Source organism: Lissotriton vulgaris, chromosome 3_1 (assembly GCF_964263255.1).
Source record: "Lissotriton vulgaris chromosome 3_1, aLisVul1.2, whole genome shotgun sequence".
Classification (NCBI taxonomy): Eukaryota; Metazoa; Chordata; class Amphibia; order Caudata; family Salamandridae; genus Lissotriton; species Lissotriton vulgaris.
The window spans coordinates 34,548,784-34,564,414 of NC_141689.1; the positions used below are offsets into that span (position 1 = coordinate 34,548,784).

The following is a 15,631-nucleotide window of genomic DNA, read 5'->3' on the forward strand; positions in this document are numbered from 1 at the left end:
CCCTCCACTGAGTGAACTCACCACACACCTGACAGGTACATTCAAATTTGTATTGGTCTCCAAGGAAATCAAAAGACTACACTGGCCGCCCAGCAGGAAACGGATGCGTTTCAAATCTTTACGCACAGTTTTCCAGGCTTTACATGGCCTGGGTCCTGAATATTTGAAACAACGGTTTCAATGGTACACCCAAAAGAACTCTGCGCTCACTAGGACCCAAACTAGTGAGCGTACCACCCACTAAGAAAGCTACTTGGCGGGGGAAGATGTTTCATCACATGCGCAGCCAAGGCCTGGAATGACCTCCCCTGGAACCTGAGGAACTTCACTGACCTCCTCGTATTCAGAAAGGAACTGAAAACTTGGCTTTTTAACATATAGCATTTCCCATTGATAATAGCCCCCGAAATCTTGAACTCAGAAGAGTCACTATCAGCACCGGAACACCCCCGGGTAACCGTTGAGCTTTAAAAATGCAAATAACATAACACTACCTTGACCTTTCACTTCTCTAATGAATGCCCCTCTATACATGTTCAATACTCTTACCATTGTTTTGAATTCTTGTGCCCGTTTTAGTAATTTGGCAAATCTGGTTCTTGTACAGTGAATTAACCATTACCTCTTACAAACAATCTTTTATTTGTCCTGCCTGTCTTCTCTGTCTTTCTTCCACTCGGTTTCTATTTTTGTCTTTACGTCTTACTCTCTTATGCTTTCTATTTTGACCTGTCTCACAAAACTGAAAAGGAGGTCTAGGTGCCTTGTATGCTGTCTGTTTGTGCGTCTGTCTCTTCAGTGTCATTGTCTCTCCTCCTCACCCACTTCTAAAGCTGCCTCTCCTACTGTTATTATTGACCTTTCTGTTGTCTCTTTATCTCACCCATTATTCTTGCTCAACTCCTGTCAACTGTTTTTCACAACACATAGTTGACAGACCTAAGGCTTTTCTCAGTATATTTCTCCCCTTTGCCAACAGACTGTACCTAACCTCTCTCAGTCATCATCATTTCCTTATCCTCATCTAGCTCAGCCATTATTTTGGCTTTTTCTATGTTCTGCCTCTTCTGCTGTTGTCCCGTTCCCAGTCCAGTTCTTCAGTTCAGTTCCTCCTAAGTAACCCTGAGCAGAGTTTGCGGAGTTGCGCTACATGAAACTCTGTAAAAACTCTGCTGCGCTACGAAGAGATCCGCAAGCGGAGGAGTGCGATAGAGATATACAGTTTGCCGTGATTTTCAGTGCCGTATGCCTGTCCGCACTGTGCTATTATTGCGAACTGCACCATGCACCGTGCAAGTGGGCACTGCTTTCCTTTCTGCCGCTCGAGTAGCTTTTTACTCAAGCAGCAGCTTTCTAAATGCGAATAGGTAGTTTCTCTACGTGAGCGATCGCGAGCATACGGGACATCTCGCAATGAGAAACCTGACCCACCCGCGTAGAGAAATCTCGCCAGGAGATTTATTATCCTTGCTTGCGCTCGCCCTAGACTCTCTCATGCCTGTCAATCAATCAGTGACATTTATAAAGCGCACTACATACCCGTAGGGTCTCAAGGCGCTGGGGGTGGGGGGGGTGGGGGTGCCGCTACTGCTCGAACAGCCAGGTCTTCAGCTTCTTCCTGAAGGAGAGGTGGTCTTGGGTCACGCGCAGGTCGGTCGGGAGGGAGTTCCAGGTCTTGGCGGCCAGGTAGGAGAAGGACCTTCCTCCTGTAGTCGCTCTTCGGATGCGGGGGACGGCGGCGAGGGCGTGGTTGGCTGATCGGAGGTGGCGTTTGGGAGCGTAGAAGTTGATTCGGCTGTTGAGGTAGCTCGGGCCTTGGTCGTGTAGGGCTTTGTGTGCGTGGGTGAGGAGGCGGAAGGTGATTCTTTTGTTGACGGGGAGCCAGTGAAGGTCTCTCAGATGTCCGGAGATGTGGCTGGTTCGTGGGATGTCGAGGATGAGTCTGGCTGAGGCGTTCTGGATCCGCTGGAGTCTCTTCTGGAGCTTGGCGGTGGTACCGGCGTAGAGGGCGTTGCCGTAGTCCAGTCGGCTAGTGACGAGGGCCTGGGTGACGGTCTTCCTGGTCTCGGTGGGGATCCACCAGAAGATCTTCCATAGCATGCGTAGGATGTTGAAGCACGCCGAGGAAACGTTGTTGACTTGCCTGGTCATGGAGAGGGAGGAGTCCAGGATGAAGCCCAGGTTGCGTGCATGGTCTGTCGGTTTGGGTGCGGTGCCCAGGGCGGGAGGCCACCAGGAGTCGTCCCAGGCGGAGGGTGAGGAGCCCAGGATGAGGACCTCCGTCTTGTCCGAGTTCAGTTTCAGGCGGCTGGTCGTCATCCACTCGGCTACCTCTTTCATCCCTTCGTGCAGGTTGGCTCTGGCGGCGGCGGGGTCGTTGGTCAGGGAGAGGATCAGCTGGGTGTCGTTGGCGTAGGAGATTATGTTGAGGTTGTGTTGGCGTGCGATGGCCGCGAGGGGGCTCATGTAGACGTTGAAGAGGGTGGGGCTCAGAGAGGATCCTTGAGGGACGCCGCAGATGACTTCGGTGGCTTCTGACTTGTACGGTGGTAGGCGGACTCTCTGTGTTCTTCCGTCGAGGAAGGAGATGACCCATTCCAGCGCCTTGTCCTGGATTCCGACGTTGGATTCTGTCTCTCTTCTCGGTGTATGTCAGCTCAGCTGAAGCTCACCTTTTCTCTCCCTATCTACTCTCTCTTCTTGGAGCCTCTGTCCTCCTCTGTTTGGGCCCTCAGACTGGGTCCCTATTCTGCCTCCTCTATCTCTCCTTCCTTCACCAGCTGTCTCTCTTTGGCCTGTCTCATGGGGAGGGGGGAGCCAGCACACTTGCAGCCCTGGGTGATGACGTGCTCCTCAGACGTCAGAGCAGCAGTGTCCGTGACGTGCTCCTCAGACGTCAGAGCAGCAGTGTCCGTGACGTCACACCGTCGCCTGTCTATGCCCCCCCCCCAGCTGCCTCTCTCGGGCCTGTCTCGGGCGGAGGGGCAGAAGACGAGCAGCCCTGGGTGATTATGTGCTCCTCAGACGTCAGAGCAGCAGTAACCGTGACGTCAAACAGTCCTCTGTCTATGCCCCCCTCCCTCAGCTACCTCTCCTTGGCCTCTCTCGGGCCTGTGGGGGGGGGGGGGGGGAGGGCAAAAGACGAGCAGCCCTGGGTGATGACGTGCTCCTCAGACGTCAGAGCAGCAGTGTCCGTGACGTCACCCCGTCGCCTGTCTATGCCCCCCCCCCCAGCTGCCTCTCTCGGGCCTGTGGGGGGGGGGGAGGGCAGAAGACGAGCAGCCCTGGGTGATGACGTGCTCCTCAGATGTCAGAGCAGCAGTGTCAGTGACGTCACACAGTCCTCTGTCTATGCCCCCTCCGTCAGCTGCCTCTCCTTGGCCTCTCTCGGGCCTGTGGGGGGGGGGGGGGGGGGGGGGCAGAATACGAGCAGCCCTGGGTGATGACGTGCTCCTCAGACGTCAGAGCAGCAGTGTCCGTGACGTCACCCCGTCGCCTGTCTATGCCCCCCCCCCCCCCAGCTGCCTCTCTCGGGCCTGTGGGGGGGGGGGGAGGGCAGAAGACGAGCAGCCCTGGGTGATGACGTGCTCCTCAGATGTCAGAGCAGCAGTGTCAGTGACGTCACACAGTCCTCTGTCTATGCCCCCTCCGTCAGCTGCCTCTCCTTGGCCTCTCTCGGGCCTGTGGGGGGGGGGGGGGGGCAGAAGACGAGCAGCCCTGGGTGATATCGTGATCCTCAGACGTCAGAGCAGCAGTGTCCGTGACGTCACACAGTCCTCTGTCTATGCCCCCACTCCCTCAGCTGCCTGTCTCGGGCAGAGGGGCAGTAGACGAGCAGCCCTGGGTGATGACGTGCTCCTCAGACGTCAGAGCAGAAGTGTCAGTGACGTCACACAGTCCTCTGTCTATGCCCCCCGCCCCTCCCTCAGCTGCCTCTCTCGGGCCTGTCTCGAGGGGAAGGGGCAGAAGACGAGCAGCCCTGGATGATGACGTGCTCCTCAGATGTCAGAGCAGCAGTGTCAGTGACGTCACACAGTCCTCTGTCTATGCCCCCCCCTCCCTCAGCTGCCTCTCCTTGGCCTCTCTCGGGCCAGTCGGGGTGGGGGGGGGGGGTAAGAGGGCAGAAGACGAGCAGCCCTGGGTGATGACGTGCTCCTCAGACGTCAGAGCAGCAGTGTCCGTGACGTCAAACAGTTCTCTGTCTATGCCCCCCCTCCCTCAGCTGCCTGTCTCGGGCGGAGGGGCAGTAGACGAGCAGCCCTGGGTGATGACGTGCTCCTCAGACGTCAGAGCAGCAGTGTCCGTGACGTCACACAGTCCTCTGTCTATGCCCCCCCTCCCTCAGCTGCCTGTCTCGGGCGGAGGGGCAGTAGACGAGCAGCCCTGGGTGATGACGTGCTCCTCAGACGTCAGAGCAGCAGTGTCCGTGACGTCACACAGTCCTCTGTCTATGCCCCCCCTCCCTCAGCTGCCTGTCTCGGGCGGAGGGGCAGTAGACGAGCAGCCCTGGGTGATGACGTGCTCCTCAGACGTCAGAGCAGCAGTGTCAGTGACGTCACACAGTCCTCTGTCTATGCCCCCCGCCCCTCCCTCAGCTGCCTCTCTCGGGCCTGTCTCGAGGGGAAGGGGCAGAAGACGAGCAGCCCTGGGTGATGACTTGCTCCTCAGACGTCAGAGCAGCAGTGTCCGTGACGTCACCCCGTCCCCTGTCTATGCCCCCCCCCCAGCTGCCTCTCTCGGGCCTGTGGGGGGGGGGGGGAGGGCAGAAGACGAGCAGCCCTGGGTGATGACGTGCTCCTCAGATGTCAGAGCAGCAGTGTCAGTGACGTCACACAGTCCTCTGTCTATGCCCCCTCCGTCAGCTGCCTCTCCTTGGCCTCTCTCGGGCCTGTGGGGGTGGGGGGGGGGGGCAGAAGACGAGCAGCCCTGGGTGATGACGTGATCCTCAGACGTCAGAGCAGCAGTGTCCGTGACGTCACACAGTCCTCTGTCTATGCCCCCACTCCCTCAGCTGCCTGTCTCGGGCAGAGGGGCAGTAGACGAGCAGCCCTGGGTGATGACGTGCTCCTCAGACGTCAGAGCAGAAGTGTCAGTGACGTCACACAGTCCTCTGTCTATGCCCCCCGCCCCTCCCTCAGCTGCCTCTCTCGGGCCTGTCTCGAGGGGAAGGGGCAGAAGACGAGCAGCCCTGGATGATGACGTGCTCCTCAGATGTCAGAGCAGCAGTGTCAGTGACGTCACACAGTCCTCTGTCTATGCCCCCCCTCCCTCAGCTGCCTCTCCTTGGCCTCTCTCGGGCCAGTCGGGGTGGGGGGGGGGGGAAGAGGGCAGAAGACGAGCAGCCCTGGGTGATGACGTGCTCCTCAGACGTCAGAGCAGCAGTGTCCGTGACGTCACACAGTTCTCTGTCTATGCCCCCCCTCCCTCAGCTGCCTGTCTCGGGCGGAGGGGCAGTAGACGAGCAGCCCTGGGTGATGACGTGCTCCTCAGACGTCAGAGCAGCAGTGTCCGTGACGTCACACAGTCCTCTGTCTATGCCCCCCCTCCCTCAGCTGCCTGTCTCGGGCGGAGGGGCAGTAGACGAGCAGCCCTGGGTGATGACGTGCTCCTCAGACGTCAGAGCAGCAGTGTCAGTGACGTCACACAGTCCTCTGTCTATGCCCCCCGCCCCTCCCTCAGCTGCCTCTCTCGGGCCTGTCTCGAGGGGAAGGGGCAGAAGACGAGCAGCCCTGGGTGATGACGTGCTCCTCAGACGTCAGAGCAGCAGTGTCCGTGACGTCACACAGTCCTCTGTCTATGCCCCCCCTCCCTCAGCTGCCTGTCTCGGGCGGAGGGGCAGTAGACGAGCAGCCCTGGGTGATGACGTGCTCCTCAGACGTCAGAGCAGCAGTGTCAGTGACGTCACACAGTCCTCTGTCTATGCCCCCCGCCCCTCCCTCAGCTGCCTCTCTCGGGCCTGTCTCGAGGGGAAGGGGCAGAAGACGAGCAGCCCTGGGTGATGACGTGCTCCTCAGACGTCAGAGCAGCAGTGTCCGTGACGTCACACAGTCCTCTGTCTATGCCCCCCCTCCCTCAGCTGCCTGTCTCGGGCGGAGGGGCAGTAGACGAGCAGCCCTGGGTGATGACGTGCTCCTCAAACGTCAGAGCAGCAGTGTCAGTGACGTCACACAGTCCTCTGTCTATGCCCCCCGCCCCTCCCTCAGCTGCCTCTCTCGGGCCTGTCTCGAGGGGAAGGGGCAGAAGACGAGCAGCCCTGGGTGATGACGTGCTCCTCAGACGTCAGAGCAGCAGTGTCCGTGACGTCACACAGTCCTCTGTCTATGCCCCCCGCCCCTCCCTCAGCTGCCTCTCTCGGGCCTGTCTCGAGGGGAAGGGGCAGAAGACGAGCAGCCCTGGGTGATGACGTGCTCCTCAGACGTCAGAGCAGCAGTGTCCGTGACGTCACACAGTCCTCTGTCTATGCCCCCCCTCCCTCAGCTGCCTGTCTCGGGCGGAGGGGCAGTAGACGAGCAGCCCTGGGTGATGACGTGCTCCTCAGACGTCAGAGCAGCAGTGTCAGTGACGTCACACAGTCCTCTGTCTATGCCCCCCGCCCCTCCCTCAGCTGCCTCTCTCGGGCCTGTCTCGAGGGGAAGGGGCAGAAGACGAGCAGCCCTGGGTGATGACGTGCTCCTCAGACGTCAGAGCAGCAGTGTCCGTGACGTCACACAGTCCTCTGTCTATGCCCCCCCTCCCTCAGCTGCCTGTCTCGGGCGGAGGGGCAGTAGACGAGCAGCCCTGGGTGATGACGTGCTCCTCAAACGTCAGAGCAGCAGTGTCAGTGACGTCACACAGTCCTCTGTCTATGCCCCCCGCCCCTCCCTCAGCTGCCTCTCTCGGGCCTGTCTCGAGGGGAAGGGGCAGTAGACGAGCAGCCCTGGGTGATGACGTGCTCCTCAGACGTCAGAGCAGCAGTGTCCGTGACGTCACACAGTCCTCTGTCTATGCCCCCCGCCCCTCCCTCAGCTGCCTCTCTCGGGCCTGTCTCGAGGGGAAGGGGCAGAAGACGAGCAGCCCTGGGTGATGACGTGCTCCTCAGACGTCAGAGCAGCAGTGTCCGTGACGTCACTCCGTGAGACGTACCGAGCGAGCGAGCCTAGTCTCAGTCTCAGTCTCAGTCTCTCTCTCCTTCCTGCGTCTCCTGTGTTGCTCCCCCCCCCCCCCCCGTCCCCTTTTTGCCCCCCCTGCCTCCTCCCAGTGCCTGGCTCTCCTTCCTAGCCTGTCTCTCTCCAGCCTGTCCTCTCTCTCATTTATTTATCATACTGTCTCCCCTCTCTCTCTCCTGCGCCGCCCCAGCCCCGCCGTCTCATCCTCGTGCTGTCTGTCTCTTACCTCCGCTCGTCTCGCGCTCCGCTCCCGCCGCAGTGCGCCTGCGCACCGTAGTCCACCGCGGTCCCCATAGTAACGACAAACACAGCTTTCTTTCCCAGCGTGCTCAGTTCCCATGGAAACCGGCACAGCTAAACTGTGATTGGACAGATATTCTCTAAGCCCCGCCCATTTCTGATGTCACTTCCTGCAAGACTGCACGTGAGGAGGCGTGGCGCAACCCTTCAACGTCACCCTGATCGCCAGCCACCAAACGCTATAGGCTGCGGGAAACGAACTCTGACGTCATAGACTCTATGCCGCGCCACCTCCGGCTTACTCTGGTTAGTAGCCCCGGGCTACTAACACTCACTGTTCTGGTGTGTTTGCAGCAATGTTCGTTTTATCTCTCCAGAGGGGGGGGGGCACTGGTATAAGATAGTGAAAGGAGAGTTATCTGCAGCTCCCCCAGCCGTGTCATCTGAGTGTTGTGCACAGTTTACAACGACAGAGATAACCAGTCACTGAACTAACCTACTAGCTATAGCCAATGGCTACCAGTGCCCAAACCATAATAGTTCCCATTGTACAATTATGATGGCAGACTAGCTGAGGAGATAACACACTTTCAGCCATACCCTGGCTGTTATTGGTCTGCTGGTGACGGATTTAATTCATTAGTGAAATCGTTTAGGAAGTAATTGTGCTACCTGCTGTGAAATGCACAGCACTTGTATTTCAGATGTTTGAATCATAGTTAGATAGCTTTACTCAATCTTAGCTTTTTGCAGCTTTGCTTTTATACCATTGTTACTCACGTGCTACAATTTGCTTCACTCTATTTTATTTTTCAATTGAAGTTCCTCATTTAAGTTTGACTGTTCTTATTCAAGTACTTTTCACGCCGTTGTTTTTTTCCTTTGTTATCTCTCTGTTAGTATTTCGTTCCTTTCTATTGTGCCCTCATGGTTGTGATGCACCCAGTCATCTATTATAAAGGAAAGACGGCAGAACTCAGATGTAATGACTTCCTGTTGAAGTAAATAGTGACCACTGCTCTTCTGCATACAGAGGAAGTAACTTTGCTATCCATTTGGCCTGGATTTGTAGCTCAAACTCCGACCCCTGTGGGAATTAGTAGCACCTGCAATGAATGTTCCCTTGTAACAAGTGACTGCTCCAGTATCTAGATTAAAAGCCTTACTAGAGTACCGCAAAGCTCCATTATCTCGCTCCTACTCCTGAATGTCTGCTGGGGTCACTTGGTGGAGGCACTTCACACTTATGGTGTTTAGTATCTCTTCTATGTGGAGAACACTGAACTTGTTCACATGCTAAACAACACGATGCAAAGAAGCAGCATCTGCTCCTTGTTAGCATAGCCTCCATAGGCCAATGTCCATCTTCTGCATCACTTGCCAGTCATTTTAGAATCCATTTGCCCTCCAATCTCTACTTGGAGGCCCAGATTTAGTCTGCATTTAATCTGGCCTCGGAAAACCTTAACTCTCCTCCTCTTCAAGCATTCATTGCTGAATCAGAACAGGTCGGTGGGTTAACTGAGCCTCGCAGGATAGGCACTTGCAGAGCCTCAACGTGTCCAAAATTTGTCCGGAAACCTTTTTATTAAAGCTCAGAAAATACAACCATGTTTCTTTCGGGCTCCACTTGATATGCTCACAGCCTGTGCTTACTTTGAAATCGCTGTTCATTGTTCCCGGAATATTTTTACACAGAATCCCAACATTTCCATGGATTATTTTTACCAAGACATTCCTAAGTGTCATCTGAAATCACTTTCTGTTTACTCATTGAGCCTCCTTCAGTCAACTCAGACTTAGGGAACAGGCATTCAGAATTCAGGCTTCCTCCCTCTAGAACTAACCCTAGTCAGTTCGATTAGACAAAAACCGCAAGAGGTTTTGTAGGTCCATCGAAAGGCGGCTTTGTAAGTAGTGGCCTGGAGTCGCAGATCGCTCTATTTATCTTACGCAGCATCATGAGACCCCTTTGGTGGTATGCGAGTGCTTTATAAAAACCTATTAACATAATACATCTGTTTGGGAAGTTGTGTAGAATTGTGGTGTATTGAGCGTTGTAAAAGGGCGGCTAGACAACCAGTGACCAAAGACCCTTTTGTGTTGCATGGCGGTGTCGCCTCTATTACCCACAAAATATTAATCAATGAAGAAGCAGGCGCTGGAGACTGAAAGGCAGGAAACGAGGGTTTATTCTCTCCGGAGGAGAACACATCAATTCGGACAGCAAGTATCGTCACGAGGTGCTCTAACCGCATCTCTGAGGCCTGGCCTCTTATACACAGTTTTATTGCTTTATTACATGAAACATATACTTGTCAGTACTTTGATGTACGGAAAGGTATCCTAGGAATCCCCGCTTCAAGCCCGTTCCCACACATTTACAGTTGAAGTCCCTGCCCTGGTCACAACAGGTGGTGATTATCGCACGGCTGGGCATTCCGCCGATTCACAGAATGTGTGAGGTTTGATCGGATCTCATAGGGAGGGGGCTTTGATCAAGTCGAGGGTCCTTTAATGGGGAGGGGAAGCTCCCTACTGTACGGGGTAATAAACAGTATCTGCAGGGCCAGGTGGTGGCCTGGGAACAAGGAAGACAAACGGGCACACAGGAAAAGGGGGTTTGTATCAAAGGACCCGGGACCATGAAAGGGATGGAGGGAGGTGTCGCGCTGGGAACAGGATGGGATTCCGAGGCAGAGCTGCGCTGAAGAGGGGTTTATGACCCGAGGCATATGAGAGCGAGGGGGTTGTCAGCATGCGGGGGATGCCTGCGGGGCTAAGAGAGAGTGAGAGACGCGCTGGCTATCAGCGAGGGGCAGAGGGGCCATGGTGCTCAAAATGGCTGCCGCTTACGCGCAAGGCGTGTGAGAGCGGGAGTGATCAGTGCGTGGGGGTGCTTGTGAGGGTGAAGAGCCGTGCTGGGGGTCAGGGGTGTGCAGAGGGTGGTTCTGATCAAGGCAGCTAAAATGGCGGGTGTGTGCGACAAAGAGTGTGGCATCGGGGAAAAAGGGAAGATGGCGCAGATAATGTTCACCAAACCGTATTAATTTTCCACAGTCCTCCCTTTAACATTTCTATGACATCTTGCTGGCCTATTTCCTATCTATGTCTACTGCGGTGGTCATAAGTAAGGAAGTGATGACCCAGGTGAAGGAACTGTACATAAACATCACATTTTTTAAAAATCTTTTCATCTTAGTGGGCGGGCTCATCGTTAAGCTCGTTGCAGGAAAGTCATAGAAATGCGATATCAGGCAAAAATTATGCAGTGAGAGCGTTGGGTACAGATCATAGATGCTTATAGTCATTCGGAATAGGAACTGATATGTTATCACGTAAGTAAGTTCTTTTCGTACTCAGTTGGAGCATAGTCAATTCAATGGTGGCTGGGAGAAAATGAGACACAGTAAAAACAATAATCAGGGTTTCCAGTGTCTTATGGTCGTGGACCATTATTAGTGAGTTCTCAGCATTCTTTGTCGTCTTCTGTTGGCACTGTTGAGCACCTGTATTACAATTCGTTCTTTAGTAGGAATGTCCATGTGGGTTGAGCCGTTGGAGGTCTGCGGGCAGGAGTGTGTCTTTGTTTTGTTTCGCCAGACCTCGTGGGAGAAATGCGTTACGGTTTTGGAGCAGGTGCATTTTCTTCCATAATCCAGAGCATGGTCATTAGGAGGAGACAGAAAAGGATTGTGATGAAGAGTGCAATTATCTTTGAGTTGTGGAGTCTGTCTGTCCTTGGGTCTCTGTAGTGGGTATTTCCTGTTGCTTCCATCATCTTCAAGGTGCTCGGTAGCGGGCAGAACCACAGACTTCGTTTAGCTTCTCTTTGGGGCGACCCTTGGTGGTGTTTAGGTCACCGTTCTGAGATTTAACATAGTTCGTGGTCTACTTAGTCGGAGCTCCCTCCCTTTTGACGCAGGAAATACCCTTCTCTGGATGGCACAGTAGGATTTTGAAAGTTCAAGTGGAAGGAGGGGGGTGTGAATAGTCTTTATGGTAGGTCGGAGGAAGAGGGGATGGAGCAGGGCCAGATCGGGAACAGACCAGGGGGACGGAAAATTTTAGACAGGCGGGTCCATAACCGGGTTCAGAGTGCGGGGACTTTTCGGCACATGTCGATCATAAAGCAGGGGCCTCAGGTCAGCCCTTTCCTTTCGTTTTTTCGGAAACAGTGCCTCGTCCTGCGACTCCTTACTGTTGCGGTCTCGCCTTGGCCACTGTCGCTGATGTTCCACGATCTGCAGTCAGGCCGCGTGCTCCCACATCCGGTCTCTTTCTCCTCCGACAGTAGTTCCCTTAAAATGAGTTGAAAAGACAGTCTTTAGAGATTTTTCAGAGGAAGGTAATCACATAAATCTATTTCTCTCCCAACACCAAGCAACTGGGTAAGCATCCGTTGCATTGAGGTTTGCGGCCAACGTATAAATAATTGATGATAGGTTTGCTGGGTTCCCTACAGCTTTCCTTCGTGTCTATTTCTTTGGCTTTTTGTTGGTATTACATTCATTGTCGTGGTACGAGGTCTGATACCTATTCATTGCATTTTATTATAGTCGCATCAGTTCTTCTGGCAGAGACCCACTTTCCTAGTACGAGTCTTATGAAGCTATGCCGTTCTTCAGGGCTTTGTATTTTACGGAAAAAGTGCAATGTGCTATTCACCATGGTCTGATAGGTATCTTTCTGAGGAATGAACATAGGCTAAACGATTTTCCATTATATCAATGCATCCTATCTTTCGGCTAAACATTTTACTTTCGACAGGGTTTACTTGCAACAAATTCTTTCATCATTTTTTTTTTGTGACTAAATTCTAACTTCGCAAACATCATTCTAAATTCTACATAGTTTCTTATAACCTGGCTACTTCATTTAAAAACTCGGGGGCTTGCGATAACTATTCAACTCATCCTTGGGGTGAGCGAGGTCTTATGGAAAACAACTAGGAACATAGCGAACTGGGGCAAGGGACGTTTTCAAAACTCTCGTCCGGGGCAGTTGATACAAAACTGGGGGCATTCTGGGAAATCGGGGATGTCTCGATCACTTTTACTGTTTGGGCATTGATATAATTTCGGGACGGGGAAGGTCGCGTTACCTGAGGTATTTTTATCATAGAAGCCACTGACAAGTAGTTCCCTTATTACGGGTCAGATTAGGGAACCTTAGTCGTCTTACCGGTCCCTTTCTTATCGGCCAATCTAGGTTTCATCAGTATTTAGCAGAAAAGGAGAGGTAGTAACGTGGTATCGATGTAGTTTTATTTAAGACAAATTTGTGCAAATACTTGTGGTATTTGGAGCCAATCAGGTGGTGCACCAGGGGTGGTGGTTCGCCAATTAGGTGCCAGTCGCTAGGAAGAGTGAGAACGTGGAAGAGAGAGAGAGAGAGAGAGAGAGAGAGAGAGAGAGAGAGAGAGAGCAGCAATAGGCTAAACAGTACACGTGTGATACGGAGAGTGGCCGTGTACTATTTAGGCTATTCAGTGCATTACCCAACATGAGACATTTCGGGTCTGTGTTAGAATGTAGAAAGCATGCAGTTTGGGACAGAAGAGCATTAGGCCGGGTACATATGGACATGCATTGAGTTGGGTGTCTTTAGGTGCCATCTTGCAGCGTAGGTCCGCTTCATGTATCGGACATGGCGTGGCTCCAGATCTTTACTATACCCTAGTCGTGATTCCAATGTAACCTGTAGAGGGAGGAAAAGGAAGAAAGGGAGGGGGAACAACATTCGAGCATATCAAAGGTACGGGCACGAAAGTTCTTTACTTACCACATACTCGTCTTAACCCCTCGGGATATAATCCCTGGGGTCTTGGTTTCTGAAGCCAAGGGGGGGGGCGGGCATTGTGGTAAGGATGGCGAGCGATAGGTTGTTCATGGGGGAGGGGGTGGTCCGAGTGTGGCATTATAGATCGTGTGTAAGGAAACGCTAAAAAGAAATCAGGGGCGTCTAGCGCAAGGTATCCGGTTTGTAGAGGTATCTAGCTATCGGGATCCTTAAATCATTCCCAACGCTGTGATGTTTTAAGGCATATCAGTTCTTCGGCCAACCCTGTTCCTTAGTACCTTCGAGTACCATACCTTTATAACATTCTATCATTCACACCACTTCACTTTACCCATTCTCAGAAGTCGAGGTCCTTCTTCATGCGTTAGTTCCTGAGCTTAGTCGCATATTTGGAGGCAGCGTATCATACCTTAGATTCGATCATCAATCCGGGGCCGAACAGCCATTTTCTAATAACCTTAAAAAGAGAGCAAAACGGTTGCACACAGAAAAACCCTCCCGCTAATTCCCACATTTACAAAAGTATGCGATACCTGTTCATAGTTTGGAAAACCTTTATTTGCATAATCGTTCAGTAAGTAAATATGAGAGTGCAATCGTATTTTTCCGGACATGGCGATGGCTGAAGCACATTCAGTAGGGGGGGGCTATTTTGCAGTATAAAAAACATTTTAAAAAAGGGCGTACTTAGTTATTTGCAAGAAACTAAAAAACGTCTATTAATAATTGAGGGATCAGGGGCATTCACTTCATAATTGGAAACACAGTCGGACTAATTGCAATCACATTTCCTAGATGTATACCGTGGGTGTGCGTCATGAGCGACGTTATGTATCGGTTACAATAAATATCACAATAAATTGTACATTGAAATCAACATTTTAACGGGATCCTTTTAAATGTTCGCCAAGTGAACCCTCCTCCCTTTTTCGTCGAGTGTACAAGGGATCACATACATATCTCAGAACATCAAGTCTTATCAGCTAAAAAAAAAAAAAAACACCACGAGGTGTTCGTAAGTTCCTATTGACACCGGCGCCATTTTGGGCGAGGCCGGGTTAGTCTGGGAGTAACATCAGGGGCAAAATGTTTCCAATGACCGGCGGTTGTACCAGAGTCCCTTTCGGTAGTTCAAAAACCTGTGCTAACAGAGGGGCTGGTAATGTGGACCGTCAATCAAAAGGGGAGGGAGGTAGAATCTTCCCTACCAGGTCACATTGAGGTTCAGCCGGAACTTACTCGAATTCGTTAGCCCACAATGTTTCTGGATGGTTCAGACTGAAGCTGGTGCTGACACGAGAGCACCACCATCTTGTGGCTATGTCGTGGTCGTTTCGCTAGTGATCAAGGCAGTTGTTCCCCACCGGAAGCCTGTGGATGCCGAGGGCTCCTGGGACTTTGGTAGAATCTTCAAAGCTGTGGGGATGTTGTCGGAGGTGGGGGCTCGTGCCCAGGCGGGCAAGTGCCCGAGTTACAATACCGGACAAAGTTACTCCAGCGGCCTAGACCCGCCTTCCATGGGGCCCAGACGCCATTTTGAGACCCTGCAGCAGCCGCCCTTCGTCGTGTCTTCAAGAGTGGAAGAGACTTCTTGGGGCGAAAAAATGGAACACCGTGCCGTTGGAGCAGGACATTTGGCTCGGGGCGCTAGGGTGCAGCTGTGGCGCCTCTACCTGGGGAGGTGAGGGAGGCTCGTTCGCGCCGCCTCCTTCTCCCAGTGCACCCCACGCCGTTCCTTCGAATCAGGGGTGTACATGATGACCACCCTACACCCCTGACTCTGCGAGTACTCTGGAGGACCATTGTATGTCCGGTGCTGCGCAAGTATGCCCGTCGGACATTGTATGTTCTGTGCTGCGGAAATAGGTCCGTCGGACATTGTATGTTCTGTGCTGCGGAAATAGGTCCGTCGGACATTGTATGTTCTGTGCTGCGCAGGTATATCCGTCGCCCGGCTGGAGGATTTCGGCGCCGGACCGGGGCTGGGAAACCTCCTACCTGTGGAGGTGGGAGGGGCTCGTTCGCGCCGCCTCTCCCTCCCAGCCCACCCTGCACCAGTTCAGCGGAGGTATTTGCGATGGCCGGACCAGGAGATACGAGGGAGGGGGTCATCTGCATCCGCCCCCTCCCTACTCGTGGCCCGGGGGACGCCGCCCCAGGAAGGAGAGGATGGGAAGACCATTTCATGCCGGGCCCATGGGGCCTCCTGGACATCTCACCAGCGACCTCTTCGGTCTATGGCTGTCGGCAGGCCCCGCCCCACACGTGCTGTGTGTTTCACCTTCCGGATGGGCGGGACCGGTGACCTGCTACATTTTGGGAACTTCCGGAGTTGGCGTAATATGTTTTGTATTGTTCCTATTAGTACGGTTTTACTTTACAGAATGTTTTACTAGTTTTCTATTTATCGTTGGTTGTGTGTTATCTTTACTGTAATTAAATCT

The 15,631-nt window shown here is 53.3% G+C and overlaps 1 protein-coding gene across 1 annotated transcript in view; it reads right to left on the reverse strand.

Moving 5' to 3' along the window:
* Positions 1-7,470, reverse strand: part of SPAG8 (sperm associated antigen 8) — a 273,990-nt gene extending 266,520 nt beyond the window's left edge. The window contains exon 1 of the mRNA XM_086960019.1: positions 7,372-7,470. Within this exon, the coding sequence (XP_086816145.1) occupies positions 7,372-7,439 (68 nt within the window). The 5' untranslated portion in view covers positions 7,440-7,470. The remainder of the gene's footprint in view (positions 1-7,371) is intronic.
* Positions 7,471-15,631: the final 8,161 nt, after the last annotated feature.